This window comes from Triturus cristatus, chromosome 10, assembly GCF_964204655.1.
Source record: "Triturus cristatus chromosome 10, aTriCri1.1, whole genome shotgun sequence".
NCBI lineage: Eukaryota > Metazoa > Chordata > Amphibia > Caudata > Salamandridae > Triturus > Triturus cristatus.
In genome coordinates this window covers 369,041,695-369,058,069 of record NC_140593.1, presented here as the reverse complement: position 1 = coordinate 369,058,069, position 16,375 = coordinate 369,041,695, and the positions used below count along the sequence as shown (strand labels likewise).

The window sequence follows — 16,375 nt, the reverse complement described above, 5'->3', positions numbered from 1 at the left end:
GGTTCTCTGCACTGTACCGAGATTCCATCTGGCCTGGATGGGAGGACGTTCTTTTGTAGTGCTGGGTCCAAAATTGTTGAATTCCCTCCCCAAATTCCTCATGGACAGTACCTTTCTTTTTGCAAATGTTTTAAGACATGGCTGTTCTAATAAGATAGTTCTTCTGCTTCATCATGCTAAGCACTAGAAAACCCTCAGGGGTAGCTGTGCACCTTACAAAACTATAAATAAATAAATACATTGGTTAAAATGATTTGATAGTTTTGTTTGCAAGCACTTAACTGCTGAATTCACCAAACTTCCATGTTTTGGGCTTAATTGAACCCATGTTCTCTCTCATTCTCTGAATACAAAGAGAATTTGAACATTTTATTAGACCTATGTACGCATACAGGGCAATCAAATCACAGAGCATTTTTTTAGCTACAGAAACCTCAAACCTCTAGGAGTTAAACCCACCTTTCCACATACAGATTATTATTTTCATGTTAGGTGCTCAAAAAGAAGATGAATTTCAAACCATGGCAGGAGTGGAGTCATGTAAATTAAATTAGTGAATACACTTCTCAATTGTTGAATGTGAAGCTCTTTTTAACTCCGAATACCACTTGCTAGCAGTAGTCAGGAACATACCACAAACATTTTTAAAGGTACATTACAGAATGAACAGTTTACATTTTGCAAAAAACAAAAGAAACCCAATTTGGATACAGTAGTATACCAGAGGTACGTTTCTCATTTTAGGCTGATAGAATAGTGCCAAAGCTTTCAGACAATGTGGTATAACAAAGCAACGATGATGGCACATGGATTCATTATCTTAAAGTAAATTGAGAAACTCAATCTCAAATTGCAAACTTTAAAGAGACTGCCAATTTAAAAAATCTCCTACATTTTTTTGCCCTTCATACCTTCATCCACATAGGCTTGAAAGTAGCAGAAAAAAACTGTTGTGGGCGTACTCCATTTCCTTAGTAACTGCTACAAGACCAAAAGAGAAGGCACACTATCATAATGATATTGGAGCATCTATATCCCATGAGAAAAAGACAAAAAGTATTTTAAAAGGACTCCCACGGACAAAGTATTCTTTGTAACATGCTTTATCATCGATCCGACATTCTGACTGTACATTCATTCGGGTGGGCTCGACTTTTTATTGTAGAGAGAATAATTAGATATAGTTTCTGGTGTAGGAATCCGAATGGATACAATTTATTAAAGGAATCTCTAGAAGTGGGAAAATTAATTGTTAGGGGCCTTTGGTAAATGTTAAAACAAAACCAAAATGTCGTTATAGGTGATGCGTTTTTCAGCATCATGACATCTCCAGGTTTTAGCCAGTCGCTTTGCTGCCCTTTAGTCATAAACTTAAATATTCCATAAAGATCCCTACAATCTACTATTCAGAGTAAAAAACTCTGATCTTTCCACTAGCTTCATTCCTGCATACATTCATGCAACACATACCAGCCACTCTGAAATTCCCAGGTCATTATTTAATTACAGAGAATTAATGGCCCACCTAGGAGTCTGGAGATGGAGGACCTTGTTGTCACAGAACCGTCAAAGGTCGCACTGGCATTTCCACCTTTTCATCCTGCTAGCCTCTAAATTAATAATCAATTCTATGTTCCTGAAGAAAGTCTAGTGACTTAGGGCTCCTTTCTACAAAAGAAATCCCCAAAACAAGATTTGATTATGGCTACTTTGGTTAACCTGCTATGTTTGGATTTCAATCTAATTTGCAATCACTATTCATCTTAAATATCTGCTGTAGAAAACCAGCCTTTTCTGTATGGTCACTTGAGATTTTCTGTCTTTTCTGCACCCCCTTTCTTACTGGTTTTGGAGCTTGGTGCACTTTACTCCTGTTTGTCAGGAGTAAAGGGTCTGCGCTCCCTTTTAAACATGCTAAAATTGGTTTACACCTAATTGGCACAATTCACTTTCTTATAAGGTTTATGGTGCAGAACAATACACCTGGCATAGAAAGTTCAATGCCATCTGTGGACTTCCGCACCTATTGTGCCATCCACTACAGCAGTAATGAAAACATGGTTTCTGGACTGCCTTGTGTAGCTTGTCAGCAGGAGCTTCAACCTTGCTGTACAGAACTGTCAAAATTAACCTCTTGACATGTAGGAAATCCTGATTTAAAATATGAATAAGTCACCCCTAAACACACATTGCTATCCACAAGGAAGGATGAATAATATTTAAGGGGGAACATGTGTGACATTAGAAATGGCATGTTCCTTCAGTGACTAACCAGCAAAAGCCATTTTCACTAGCAGGACTAGGATACTAGAAAATGTCAAAGTACAAATTATAAACTTTAATCTATACCATTTCTGAAAATTGCTCTCTGAGCACAACAATGGCTTAGGCCCAGTGACCAGATGGACTTTGTATGGGGCATTTGATCTCTTTCGCCTCAGGCAGGACAGTCGGGATGGGTCCACAAACTTTATTAACTTGAAATGGACAGAGGTGAAGCCCGCTCATTCATAGTTTAGTGTGAGGTGAGACTGGAATAAGGGTAATCCTTTGTCCTCAAGACCCACACTAGTCAAGCCAGCACCAAACCACATGGAAGGGAAGCTACCCCAGAAATGGTTTTAGGAAAGGGCCACAAAGGAGGGTACTGCTCATTTCTCTGGCCACACATCTGATTAGACACACAAGCATTGTTTGGTCAAAATATAGAGTTATAAATATTGGGAGACAGAAACATCAGAAATAAAATATTGTGATACATAAATATCCCGATGCAAGAATACCATTGAATACAAGTTTTTGCGGTAAGTAATGTAATTTCAAATACGAACGATATTTCTAATATTTTCAGTAACATCGTGGTTAAAAATATCACTTTAAAAATTATTTGCATGCATTTTACTTTACATAATTTTGTGTTACTATTGTTTATATAAAGGTTATAATTTTTTTTAAACATAGCATATAAAAGTAGGTAGGTTAGAATGTTTTATTCAATTCTAATAGTTGTTCATAGTGTCATAGCAAGTTGTTGGGTATATAGGGGGATAGCGTGGGAAAATAATTAGATAATAATTATGAATTGTATTAATTATATGATTGATATTTATTATGTAACTATGTAATGCTCATTTATTTTTGTTTTATGTTATTTGTGGGCTAATAGGTTGTAGAGTGTAGGATGTGAAGTTAATTAAGCAATTATCAATTTGTTATGAATATAATATTTAATTGATCTTTAATTATGTAATTTATGGAATACTTATTCATTTTACCAATAGTTTAGTTGCGGGATGCTAGGTTTGTAGGGGTATAGGGTGGGAAGTTAATTAAGTAACAATTATTCAACTATTATTGGAAATTATTTAATTTAGTTTTAAGAATGCAAATTATAGAATAGTTCATTATATTTTAGTTGTGGGTTGCTAGGTTTGTAGAGGTCTAGGGTGGAAAGTTAATAATTATTTATTAATTGATATCTATCAAATTGTAACTATGTTAATTGATAAAAAAGAATTATGCATATATACTTTGTGTTAATTCATTTTTTATATTAAGAGTTAAAAAAAAAATCAACATTTATGAGGTTGCTCATATATGTAATGTGTTTGAAGTGAAGTACTTTTCCTACTATTACTTAGACTGCAGTATTAAAATTAACCCTTCTGAAGTCCAGCACTTTCCCTACTGTTGTGGTGTTTCGGGTGGGAATAGTGAATTTCACCTCTCCAAAATCCAGTGCTTTCCAAACTATTGTGCTGTTTGGAGTGAGAATAAAAAATGTAACCCATATGAAGTCCAACGTTTTCCCTACTGTTGCACAGACTGGAGTGGGAGTACTAGTTTTAACCCCTCTGAATTCCTACACTTTGCCTAGTAGTGCGGTGGCTGTAGAAGGAATAGTTAATCTAACCCCTCCGCAGTCCAACACTTTCCTTTATGTTGCATAAACTAGAGTGAGAACCGAATATTTAATAATCTTAGACACCAATAGTTGTAATCAATCAATCAATCAATCAATCAATCAATCAATCAATCAATCAATCAATCAAGAGTTTGTATAGCATGGATACTGACTCATGAGGGACTCAAGGGGCTGAGGGGGGGCTGTAGATCCATCTGGGTGTGGTGGTTCAGTCAAAGAGCCAGGTCTTGAGGTCCTTCCTGAATTGAGTCAGCAACGGGGATTGCCTGAGGTGGAGGGGTAGAGTGTTTCAGGTCTTGGCGGCAATGTAGGAGAAGAATATTTCTCCAGTTCTGGTCTTGTGAATCCGTGGGACGGTGGCCAGAGCAAGTTGGGCAGAGTGAAGTTGTTCGGCGGGTGCGTGGGATGTGAGCCTGCGGTTCATATACGTTGGTCCTTCATCGTGGAGAGCTTTGTAGGCATGTGTGAGGAGCTTGAAAGTGATTCTCTTATTGATTGGGAGCCAGTGGAGTTGTAGGAGGTTTTGTGTTATGTAGCTGTGGTGGTGGATGTCGAGGACCAGTCTGGATGCGGCGTTTTGGAAGTTCTGTAGTTTCCTGAGCTGTTTCTGTGTTACGCTGGCGTAGTGTGTGTTGCCATAGTCAAGTCTTCTGGTGATGTGTGTGTGGATTCTGTGAGGATCCATCTGAATGTCTTTTGAAGCAGGCAGAGCATGTGGAAGGAGGATGAGGATACAGTGTTGATTTGGCAGTTCACTGTGAATGAGGAGTCCAGTATGATGCTGAGGTTGCGTGCATGGTCCGTAAGGGTGGGAGTGGTACACAGTGTGGCGAGTCACCAGGAGCTGTTACAGGCTGAGGGGGCAGTTCCCAGGATGGGCAAATTGGTCTTGTCCGAGTTTAGCTTGAGGCAGCTGTCTTTCATTTAGGTGGCAGTTGCCTTCCTTCCTCTGTGAAAGTTGATTCTGGCAGCTGTGGGTTCATTGGTGAGGAATAGGATCAGCCGGCCCATGTAAAGACGTTGAAGAGGGTGGGGCCCAGGGAGGAGCCCTGGAGCACTTCACAACTGATCTCTGTAGGTGCTGAGAGGAACGGAGATAGTCTGACTCGCTGTGTTGGGCTGGTAAGGAAGGAGTGGCTCCATTCCAGTGCCTTGTCACGTATGCCAGCATTGTGGAGTCTAGTGATTAGGGCGCAGTGGGAGAGTGTGTTGAAGGTGGCTGAGCGGTCCGGTAGGATGAGTCCTGCGGTTTTGCCCCAGTCTAGGAGGGAGCGGATGATGTCATGGCGGTGAGGAGTGTGGTGTTGGTGCTGTGGTTGCTTCGGAAGCCCGATTGGGAGATGTCCAGGATGTGGTTCTCCTCCATGAACTAAGAGATTTGGGCATTGATGGCCTTTTCGGTGACCTTGGCTAGGAAGGGGAGGATGAAGATAGGTCTAAAGTTTTCAACGTCTGTCAGGTCGATGGATGGCTTCTTCAGCAGGGGGTCGATATGGTTATGTTTTCAGTCATCGGGGAAGTGGTGGTTTCAATGAAGCAGTTGATGGTGCAGCGAAGCTCGGAGGGGATGGAGGCAGCTACTCTATGGAAGATGTGATATAGGCAAGGGTCCGATGGGGCTCCTGAGTGGATGCTCTTCATGGTTTTGAGTGTGTCGCCTGTGGCAAGCTGAGTTCAGTTGAGCACGATCTGTTAGGGTGTGGCGTGCTTGCGTGCGTTGGTGGCGGGTATTGTGGCAGTCATAGATTTGCCTGATCTTGTGGTGGAAGAAGGTGCTGAGTTGGTTGCAGAGGTCTTGGGAAGGTGGGACATCTGTGGTCTCACTGTTGGGCCTAGTGAATTCCTCAACAATGGTGAAGAGTTCTATGCTCTTCTGTGCATTGGCATTGATTTTGCCTTGGAAGGCCATTTTCTTTGTAGTTTTCTTTGTAGTTTTGAGTAGAAGGTGGTGTGCGTTGAAAGCGGTTTTGAAGGTTGCTTGATTTTCCAGTGTTTTGTTCTTCCTACATCTCTTCTCGAGTTGTCTGCAGGTGAATCTGGACTAGTGGAGGGTGAGGGTGAACCAGTTGGATTTTTTGGAGTGTTGCTTTGTCTGGTGTCTTCTTGAGGGGTGCAAGTGTGTCAGCGCAGTTGGAGATCCATTAGTGAAGGTTGCATGCTGTGTTGGTGTGCTCAGGAAGTCGTCGAGAAGTTCTTCAGTGGCCTTTTTCCAGGTATGATGGGGCAGTGAGGGTTTTGGTGAACGGTGGGACTGGCGATGGTGTAGTGCAAGCAGTGGTGGTCGGTCCAGAGGAGTTCAGTGGTATGGATGTAGGCGATGTTCCCACTGTCGGAGAAGACCTCTGTATAGAATTCAAGGTGTTAGGAATAAGGGTTAGTTTTCATTGCAGTTTAAAATTGGCCAGAGAGGCTGCACCAATATCGAGGGAACTGGTGATCCCAATGGAAGTAGACTTTGCAAAACGCTTAAAAATGAGGATAGATGAAGAATACATTGATCAATTGATGCAGTATCAAATGCTTCCTGATATGGACCTTGATAGGACTGTAGCTCAACCAATCGTGATATGGTATGCAAAAACCATTGCTGAGGTTGTAAATTGATTGAGACCAGTAATACGGCTATGTAATAAGAAATTAAAAAATCTTACCAGCCTCCAAAGCAGCGGTGGTTGGATAAAGAGTGTGTATTTGCTAGGAAAGAGTTAAGGAAAGAAGGAAGGGCGAGGCGGCCCATTGGCCCCATAAATACAAATGAGGTCTATAATTGTAAGGAAAGAGAGTTTGAGGCCCTGGTTAGGAGAAAGAAGCAGGCTTTGTTCCAGTCAAACTGGGACCTGACTATCAGTACATTATAAGGAAAAGATATGAGGAAGTTCTGGAAGTTGGTCCAGAGGGGATGTAGTGGTGCCAGAAACTGATGGGTGGCCTTTTTAAGTAATATTCATAAGACCAGGGAGATAACTGCGAGGGAGTGCCTGCCAAATCTGGGAAAGGAAGCCTTGGAGTCTTTTTCCATTCAACCCATTGCTAAGTTGATAACCTCCCTAAATTTAACTAAAGCAGCAGGACCGGATAATTTGCCAGCTATTGTGATAAAGTCAACCTCAATGAAGTGGGTAGGGTGTTTCTCAAAAGTTTTCATAGCCATAACCAAGACTGGTACATTACAGCCCAGCTGGAAGGGCGCAATAAGTAAGTCAATACATAAAAAAGGTACGCTGAAAGTACCAGGCAATTATCGTTTGATAAGCCTGCTGGATGTGGGCGCAAAATTGTATTCGAAGGTCTTTAGAAAACTGGATTGAAGGTAACGGAATTGTCCCTACGGAGCGGGGGGGGGGCTTTAAGCCTGGGCATTCAACAATAGATCATTGCTTCAGTTTGTGGGCTTTGGGGCAGATGGCAAAGGAAACAACTGAGCGTTTATTCTGATGTTTTGTTGATTTTAGTTCAGCTTTTAATTTGGTAGATTGTAGTATATTCTGGGCTAAATTAAGACAACAGGGCATCCGCCAGTGCTTATTAGTAACCCTGCAGGAATTGCACTTGGGGAATTGGGCCCAAATGGAGATTGATTTGAATGGGGCCATTTCAGGGAGAATCCCTCTGGAAAATGGATTATGGCAGGGCTATGTCCTGGCCCCCGTGCTGTTCTCCTTGTTCCTTGCTGACCTTCCGGGGTGTTGGCAGCGACTCAGTCCTTCTCAACAAAAATAGGGGGTAGACGTGTTGTGTCTACTCTATGCAGAACATTTGGCAATTTTGGACTTGACCCAAGTAGGCCTGCAGAGGAAGTCACCAGATGTAATCAGTATTGTGAGGGCAATACATTGAAGGTGAATTTAGGTAATAGCAGGGTTGTGGTTGCATCATCCTATAAGTTCCTTGGTATGACATTTACAAGACAGTTGGGCTGGGTCCTGCATAAAGAGTTGGTGGAGATGAGGGCAGCAGCAACAACGGGGGAACTTTTTCATTTTAAGAATATCTTTGGTGACTCTTCCTGGTCTCCCCTTTTAAAAAGCCTAGAATGCAATGGTCCCTACTCAATGTCTCTACGGGCCAAGGTATTCTCCCTAGGTATTGAGAGAAGTAAGGAGAGAAGTGAGAGCATGTGTTTGAAAAAAATGTTAGCTCTCCCAAAAAGTGCAATGAGCCAGACAATAAGGATGGAAGAGCACCTGTAGGCTTGCAATTTTTTAGCCTATAATGCAACCTTGCCATTTTGGGAAAAACATTGTGTTGTGGAGGTACAGAATGTATGAGCCTTTTGTGCTGCTGAAATAGGAAAGAGTGAATTAAGGTGGGGGGCAAGGGTCAGGAAAAAGGCTAGCAGCCTTTGCAGGAGCCTCAAAAATGGTATTAAAGATAACAAAGGCCTACCATCTTTCTAAAGTAGAATTAAAAACTGCCTGTAGAAAATAGTTCAATATGGAGTATGTGGGGAATAGACCCTCTGCAAAATATATGGTAGAATCTTGGTTAAATAGGAGGACATTTCCGGTACTTATCAGCACTTCCTGATGCCCTGTTATGCTTAGTACTATAACAATTTCGGGTAGCCTTAAAGGTGTGATATACAAGGGCTGAAAAATGTGACTTTTTTTTAGATGCAGAAAAAAATTACACATATGGTTGCACTTTCAAAATTGTAATAGGTTTTGCCATTTGATTTTAAAACCGCTTTCTATAAGATATGATGTAAATCATCATAATGATGCACTTCCACTTTTGTTGAATATGGAATTTTTTGATATTGCATGTGTCCTGGCAAAACTTTTAAAAATATGTTTTTAATTGGTGATGCCAGAGCTTCAGTTAGTTATTTTAGTGCTGGGGTGTTAGGAGAGGGAAGACTTTATGTATTAAATTGCGGTGTATATGGGTAGTAACCTGGTTTACAAGCAGGGAGGGGGAGATGCAGGGATTTTATTCTGCTTTAACATGTATTTTATAAAGACTAAACATTAATAAAGTTTAACTTGAATTTGAACTGGAAGCATGAGAAAACAAGGAGTGCTGATTGTTTGGCAGGAAAATGCCAACTTTCTAAAAGTTAAAAAAAATATGTGATGGACAGAAGGTGGAACAATGTCAAACATTCACCCCAGTACAGAGATCTGGGCCCATATCAATCGTTTTCTTGCTCCCCATGCCATTCCAGTGTAAACCCAGCGATATGCAAATTAGCTTTGACCCTATTCCCCATAAGAACAGTCCAGCATGAACTGCCAGGCCAGGTTTTCTCTGGACTGGAAAACAATTATCCTAGGACCAGTTTCGGGGTTTCACACCACATCAACCAGGCTAGCTTGACTCCAGTGGCATGGAGTGCATGGGTCCCACGTCTGGCCATACCCGTCCTGTGACAAATGCAAAAAGAACATGTGAAGGACAGAATGTTGAACAATGTCAGACGTTCACCACAGTACAGAGATCTGCGGCCTAAATCCATTGTTTTTTTGCTCCCCATGCCATTCCAGTTTAAACCAAGCCATATGCATATGGCTGGGTCCAAACTGGGGTGCCGTGGCAAGCTAGAGAGGGATGGATTAAACCCATATCCTTGAGACTGGAGGTGAATGTTTGCATTGTTCAGCATTCCGTCCATCCATTGTTTCTTTTGCATTTGTCACCCTAAGTGGGAAGGGTATGCCCAGATGAGGGTCCCGTGCTCACTGCACCACTGGATTCAAGCTAGCCTGGCTGATGAGGTGATGCCCCAAAACCGGTACCAGGATGCTTGTTTCTGGTCCAGGGAGGACCTGGCTTGGAAGTTCTGGCTGGACTGTTCCCATAAGAAACAGGGTCAAGACTGATTTGCATATGGCTGGGTCCAAACTGGGGTGGCATGGTGAGCAAAAGAATGATGGATTAAACCCAGATCTGTGAGACTTGGGGTGAGTGTTTTCATTGTTCAGCATTCTGTCCATCAATTGTTTCTTTTCCCACTTTCTAAAAATGGCATTTTCAAAATTTTAATTTAAAATCTGACTTAACTACTAAAGAGAGTTTGAGTTATATTTCTCAGACACCAAACATGAAATATTTACCTGCTCTCAATCAAACATTAGCACTTATTAAATGTAATAAAGCAACCCAATGTTACCCAAAGGGAGAGGTAGGCCTAACAGTAGTGAAATATACATTTAGCAGTGTTCCACTACCAGTACATGTAAAACTTCAAAGTACATGTCCAACCTTTTAATTACAATGCACCCTGCCCAGTGCAATACCTAAAGCCTAGGGGTGATGTTCATGCAATAAAATGGGAGTTTAAGGCTTGGCAAGGAGGTTATACTGCCAATTCAAATTCGCAGTTTAAAACTGCATTAAGACTGCAAAGGCAGGCTTGGGACATGTTTTAAAGGGTATTAAGTGGATGGCATCACTACTAGTGTTTAATTTACAGTTCCTGAGTATATGGTATGTCACTTCACAAGGCACTTTTAAGTAGATTAAATATGCCAATCAGTTGTAAGCCAGTTTTATCATGTTAAAGGAGGGAGTGCAAACACTTTAGCACTGGTTAGCAGCAAAGTGCACAGAGTCCTAAGACCAACAAAAATGAATTCAGAAAAATAGGGGCATGAAGGCAAAAGGTTAGGGGTGACCCTGCAGAGAGGGCAAAGATCAACAAGCAGTGTTTAATTTGTAAAATATTAAATGCCAGGGCCCCTCTCGGGAGGCCACCGCTGTTTGACCCACCCATTGCACTTGCCAGTTCTGCCAATAATACTACTGACACAACAACTAACAATCCCACTCCTACATGCTAACAAATCAGTCTATTCCAGGCCACCGAAAGCTATAAGAATGGTGTAGCATATTCCGACATGTCATTTTTAATGTATATCCAATTATCAAACACTGTGGTTGTGCTCATCTCAAAATTAGGCAGACAGTGCCACCATGTTTTGGACTGATATTAGTGTCTGTGCTGAGAATTATGTGCCGATGCTGAGCCCCGGAAACCACTTGCTCAAATTAAGCATTGCCAACAAGAATCAAAGAGGTAGTTTCAGAAACCTCAGTTCACCAAATTTGTCTTGGAGAAGAGCGAATAGATGATGTTATAGATGGACCTTTATTGTTCAACACTCCCTAATGTCCTTTTTGCTTCACCTTTTCAGTAAATGTAAATATTTGAACTGTAGACATTTAATCGCAGCTTGTTGTGGCCAAAAGTACAGCCTGAAAAAAGTGAAATGTAATTGACCCCACACTTATGTTGTGATGACAAAACCTGCCCACATAATTAGGAAATTAATTAGTAACCTGGAGCCAGTTGAACAAAACTTTTTTGTCGTCTCAAACGGGCCAATTCACATAATCAGCTTATTTACAAACACAAAAAATCACTTTGGTTTGCATAAATTCCAAATTATGTCTCAGTAACGCGATAAATCGCAATTTGGAATTTCGAATACATACCAATTTGGGGGCCTATGCATCAACAATGCCATTTGCGATTCCTTATTAGCGAAAAATAAGGAATCGCTAATAAGGAATAGCAAAAGGCTATGCATGTAGGAATCGCTATTCAAATAGCGATTCCTTAATATTCCTTATTACCGAATCGGTAATACCGAATCGGTAATAAGGAATACCTACCCATTCATTCCTATGGGCTTGGAGGCCCATAGGAATGAATGTAAAGCCAGTCTGTATTAGCGATTCGGTATTACCGAATCGCTAATAGCGGGAGCACTTTCAAGGGTGCCAGGGTGTCAGAAGGACACCCTGTTGCACCCCTGAAAATGATATGTGCACATATGTTGCACACACACATGCTCTAAGGGCATGTGTGTGCGCAACATGAAACTTTGAAAAATGCACAAAAGTGCATTTTTCAAAGTTTTTGCAAATTACCATGCAGTTCATCTTCATGGTAATTTGCTCCCCCTATTAGCGAAATCGCTAATTTTTTAACTTTGATGCATTGCATTTAAGGAATCTCACTTTGGGATTCCTTAAATGCAATCGCTATTTAAGGAATCGGTATTTAAGGAATCCCTATTTAAAGAATCGCTATTTAAGGATTCCTTAAATAGCGATTTCTGCTTTTGGGTTGATGCATTGGGATTGGGTATTTTTTCCTTAATACCGGGAGCTATTACCGAATCGGTATTTTACCGACTGGATTTTGGCTTGATGCATAAGGGTGTTGATGTTTGAAAGGGGTGTGTTTAGGGTGCCCCTTCCAAATATTTCATCCGAATGGATATTTGAATGTTTTGCAACCAAATTCCAGTCGCAAAACAATATTTTAAAGACACTTCACAGCAGGTGGTAACCCATTCGCAAATAGGAATGGGACCACAAAGGACTTCTTCCCCTTTGAGAATATAATTGTTTAATTTTCTTTTTTTGAAACACATCCCATTTTCCTTTAAGGAAAATGGGCTGCGTTTAAACAAAATGCTTTATTTATTCTTGTGATGACTGCAATTCCTAGTGGGTCACAAACCTTCATTATTATTCATGAAGTAGGTTGATTTGCGACCCACTAAGAAATGCGTCGGTAATTAGGATTTTCTAATTGCGATTTGGCAATTCCAATACCTAAATTTTGTACATCTGGCTCTTAATTAGGCAATACTGAAATCTCTTCTGGAAACAATACTAAGAAATGATTTTAAACACCATTTGTGAACTTAGTGACCCTCCATCTCTTTGTTTGATCTTGACTTCTACTTCTTACTGTGTTCAGCCTGCATTTTTTTATGAGACTGTCTCTTGCATTCAAACATAATTAAATCAATCTCATACTCATTCTTCACTTGTTAGTCTTACTCGAGGTTCAACCGATAAAGAGCTCTTTAGCACAAACAGGCACATGCATCAAAAGAAAAACCGGTCTCAAACGGCCAGATCCTTAGAATCTGCCCCTTTGCGACTGGTATTGTTGCATTTGGGATGCATCATCCCAAATGCAAAAAATCGTAATTTAAGTAATCTCTAAATTGCGATTACTTAAATTGTGATTGCATTTAAGGAATCGCAAATTGAGATTCCTTAAATGCAATGCATTAAAATAAACAAATTAGCGATTTCGCTAATAGGGGGTGCAAATTACCATGAAGTTGAACTTCATGGTAATTTGCAATGAAAAATGCACTTTTGTGCATTTTTCAAAGTTTCATGTTGTGCACACACATGCCCTTAGGGCATGTGTGTGCGCAACATATGTTTACAGATCAATTACAGGGGTACAACAGGGTGTCCTTTTGACACTCCTGCACCCTGAAATTGCATGCGCAATTTGCAAGGTCCTATTGGTACTCGCAAATTGCGCATGCAATTTTCCATTCATTCCTTATTTCCGACTCGCAATTTGCGAGTCGCAAATAAGGAATGTGTAGGAATCGCTATTTTTACAGCGATTCCTACATGCATAGGCTTATGTGAGTCCTTAATTGCGATTCCTTAATTATCGCAATTAAGGACTCGCAAAATCCAACCTTGATGCATGTGCCTGCATGTCTTCTGGGGGGATGCTACTTTACCATATTTCAGGATGTCCTGTGTCTCCACACCCAGGATTCACATGTCAGAAAATAATGTGGCGAGTTTTACCCGGTTGAGATCAGCACCCGGTAAAAGAGCAAAGCAAGGCTGCTGACAAAAACCTTTGAAGCATGCTCCACACAGTCAGGTAACAACCTTGCAATAACACAGACACCATCTGCATCTTCTTGCCCCATCTCTAACCAGCACTGAGGCTGACATACACCCCCTGCTTGCAGCCAGCAATAAATGTCAGTGACTAGTCCCTTGAATCAGGGAAAATACATGAATTTTCACCCAGTATTCAGAGGTCTATATATTTATTCCCCATTCCAAAGACTGGTACTCATAATGGCTGGACTTAGATGAGTGGATTATGGGTCCCCAATTAGCTGTATGCACTGCAAAGGGGTTCCCTTCCTGCTTCTCTTCACCAACCCCTTCCCAATCTGAGCCCTATTGGGAAGCAGCTCAGTTATCGGTCATCAAGGTGAGGTGGGGTGGGATGGGATGATGCATACACAGCTCAGCCAATGCTCAGATGTTCTGAGCTCTCAAGGTTCTCTCTTTTATATTAGAGTATATCTTCCACTCCAATACACAATTTTATACATTCTTGTACTTGAAGTCTTTTGGTCTCTTAAGGAAATCAGGAACTACAAGTTTGGGAATGCAAAAAAAGACACTGAACTGAACTGAATGAGCCTGAAAGGCTTGAGCTGATATCACAAAAGAGACTGTTGTTTACCTTGTCTTGAAAATCATACATGTTCTTACCTGTATTTAAGAGCTTCAAGCTTTTCATACAGTCCAGGCCTATTAGTGGCTTCTAAAACATTTTTTGTTTTTTCCGTTTCAAACATTAGTTCCTGCATGGAGAAACAAAAGTTAATACATGTAAATGGATGAATCTTTGAATAAAGATTTATTAAGGCAAAGTAATCCGTGATATACAATGAAGTGTACACAAAAATATTTTCTTAAGTGCAAAATAAAAAAAAAAACGCGATAGCGCTATACAAAATGTAAATAGTGATAAAATCATTTTATACAAAATAGTAACTTTTTAGCTTTAATTTATTAAGTAAAGATAAAAAAACATAGTAAAATAGCTTCAATTTTCACTACTAGATTTGTGCACGGATTTTCTGGATTCATTCTCTATGAATATCAAATCATGCTTCTATTGAATTCATGGGGGATGGAGCTTGTGTTTTACCAGTTGACTTCTTTCAGCTAGCACACTTTCATGTGAACTCCTCGCAGCTCTTGAGACTCTAGGCACACCAAGGATTTATGCATTATGCAACTAGCTACATGATATGGGTTATCTGTTGCATTCTAGGCATTGGCGTATAGAAAGACAGCAGCTCACACAGTGTCTTATGCAGAAAACCAGTGTCCCCTGTGGTGGCATTCCGATGTCAGGTGGTGAGGCAGCCTAGATCTAGAGTGTGAGAGAGTCTGGCATTGCGAGAATGGTAATTAGACAAGAGATGGGGGCCTGGGAGTTTAAATCTGTGTGACCATGCAAACCACTGCCTTCAGAAAGTGTAAGACTATCAGTAACTTTCATCTCAAGTGTCAAGTGTAATGGATTTTTGGAGTCCAAATTCCAAGAGAAGAATGTATGATGAACCACAAACGGTGTTACCTTTTCCCTGAGGCAAAGAGAATGATTGCCAGAAAAAGAGTTGAGAATTCCTGTTTTGGGCCTATGCAGTAGTTGTAGGCTCCACATTGCACCCCTACCACGCTTAAGTGGGAAGGCTGATATGGACACCATGAGACAATGCTTAAGATTGCAGTTGTCACCGACAGAAACATCACCCATAACAGGTATTATAGACCTGGGGGTCGTGGAAAACCCAAAGTATACCAAGTGAAGGTTGATGAATGGGAGAGAAACATCAGGTAAACACATGATGGCAAGGCACTTCACCATTTGAAAATGCAAAAGACCAGAATTTTTCCACCAGCCCTATTATTATTGACCTGTAAAATAAATAGATATTTTTGGGCGATTGTCAATATATTCTAGCGCAGTGCATGACCGGCCTCAATGGTTTAATACATCTTCGATGTTCAGTAGCCTACTGCTCAGAGCCTCGGTGCTACTGTTTTTGGGTAGTGTTTGTAACCAATATTTGCTTAAATTGCCTGAATTCGGGTCAGGTAGTATGGCGGATTCCCAGTGAACAATAGCTGCAGCTCCTATGCTGGTCTGGAAAAAAAAATTCAGCACCTTTAGGTTTATCCGTGTGTGGCAGACGTTAAGTCAATGTGACAAAAGAAGAATTAGACCTTTAATGGCTTCATGTAAATGAAACTTGAGACCCATGAAGTTGGCAATGAAATATGTATTACTATTCTTTGAAACCTTAGCACTCTACCACTAAGCCTAACCAGGAATAAACAAATATTTAATATTTCCAGAAGTACATTTAAAATTAAGGCTCTGTGAGTGTTTTTAATATAATTTCAAACACACCCGTTTGGCAACCACATGACTGACTTGGTCTGCAGGACCATTTCTGGCCAACAAGAGGTTTTGTTCTACAGAATCGCTAAGAAAAATTCAACAATTTCGAAAGAATCAATTTATTTCCATGTACAAATGGCTATATTCAGACTTGGCTTCCAGACGTTCCAAAGGGAGCTTGTTAAGAAAATAGTGTTACTTTTTAGAGAACATTGATGTGTATTTGTCACAGAGTTTAAGAAGAAATACTAACAAATCAACACCCTCGAATAGTGAGATGCACAATACTTCAGCTTCCAGAAAGCTGTGCTCTTCATGACAAAAACAAGGCCAGTTACCAATCTATTTGCACATTTTATATTCAGCTGCTACTTGTGCATAACATCTCCAACACCTCTTTCTTCAGGCCTACTGTCCCAAAACTGCATAACTAACGAACTGTGTATGACGGAGCA

The 16,375-nt window shown here is 40.6% G+C and overlaps 1 protein-coding gene across 1 annotated transcript in view; it reads right to left on the bottom strand.

Annotated features, from left to right (window-relative positions):
- The window catches only part of DNAH11 (dynein axonemal heavy chain 11), a 3,007,685-nt gene that overhangs the window by 1,877,750 nt on the left and 1,113,560 nt on the right, over window positions 1-16,375 (bottom strand). The window contains exon 27 of the mRNA XM_085631597.1: window positions 14,216-14,307. Within this exon, the coding sequence (XP_085487723.1) occupies window positions 14,216-14,307 (92 nt within the window). The remainder of the gene's footprint in view (window positions 1-14,215; window positions 14,308-16,375) is intronic.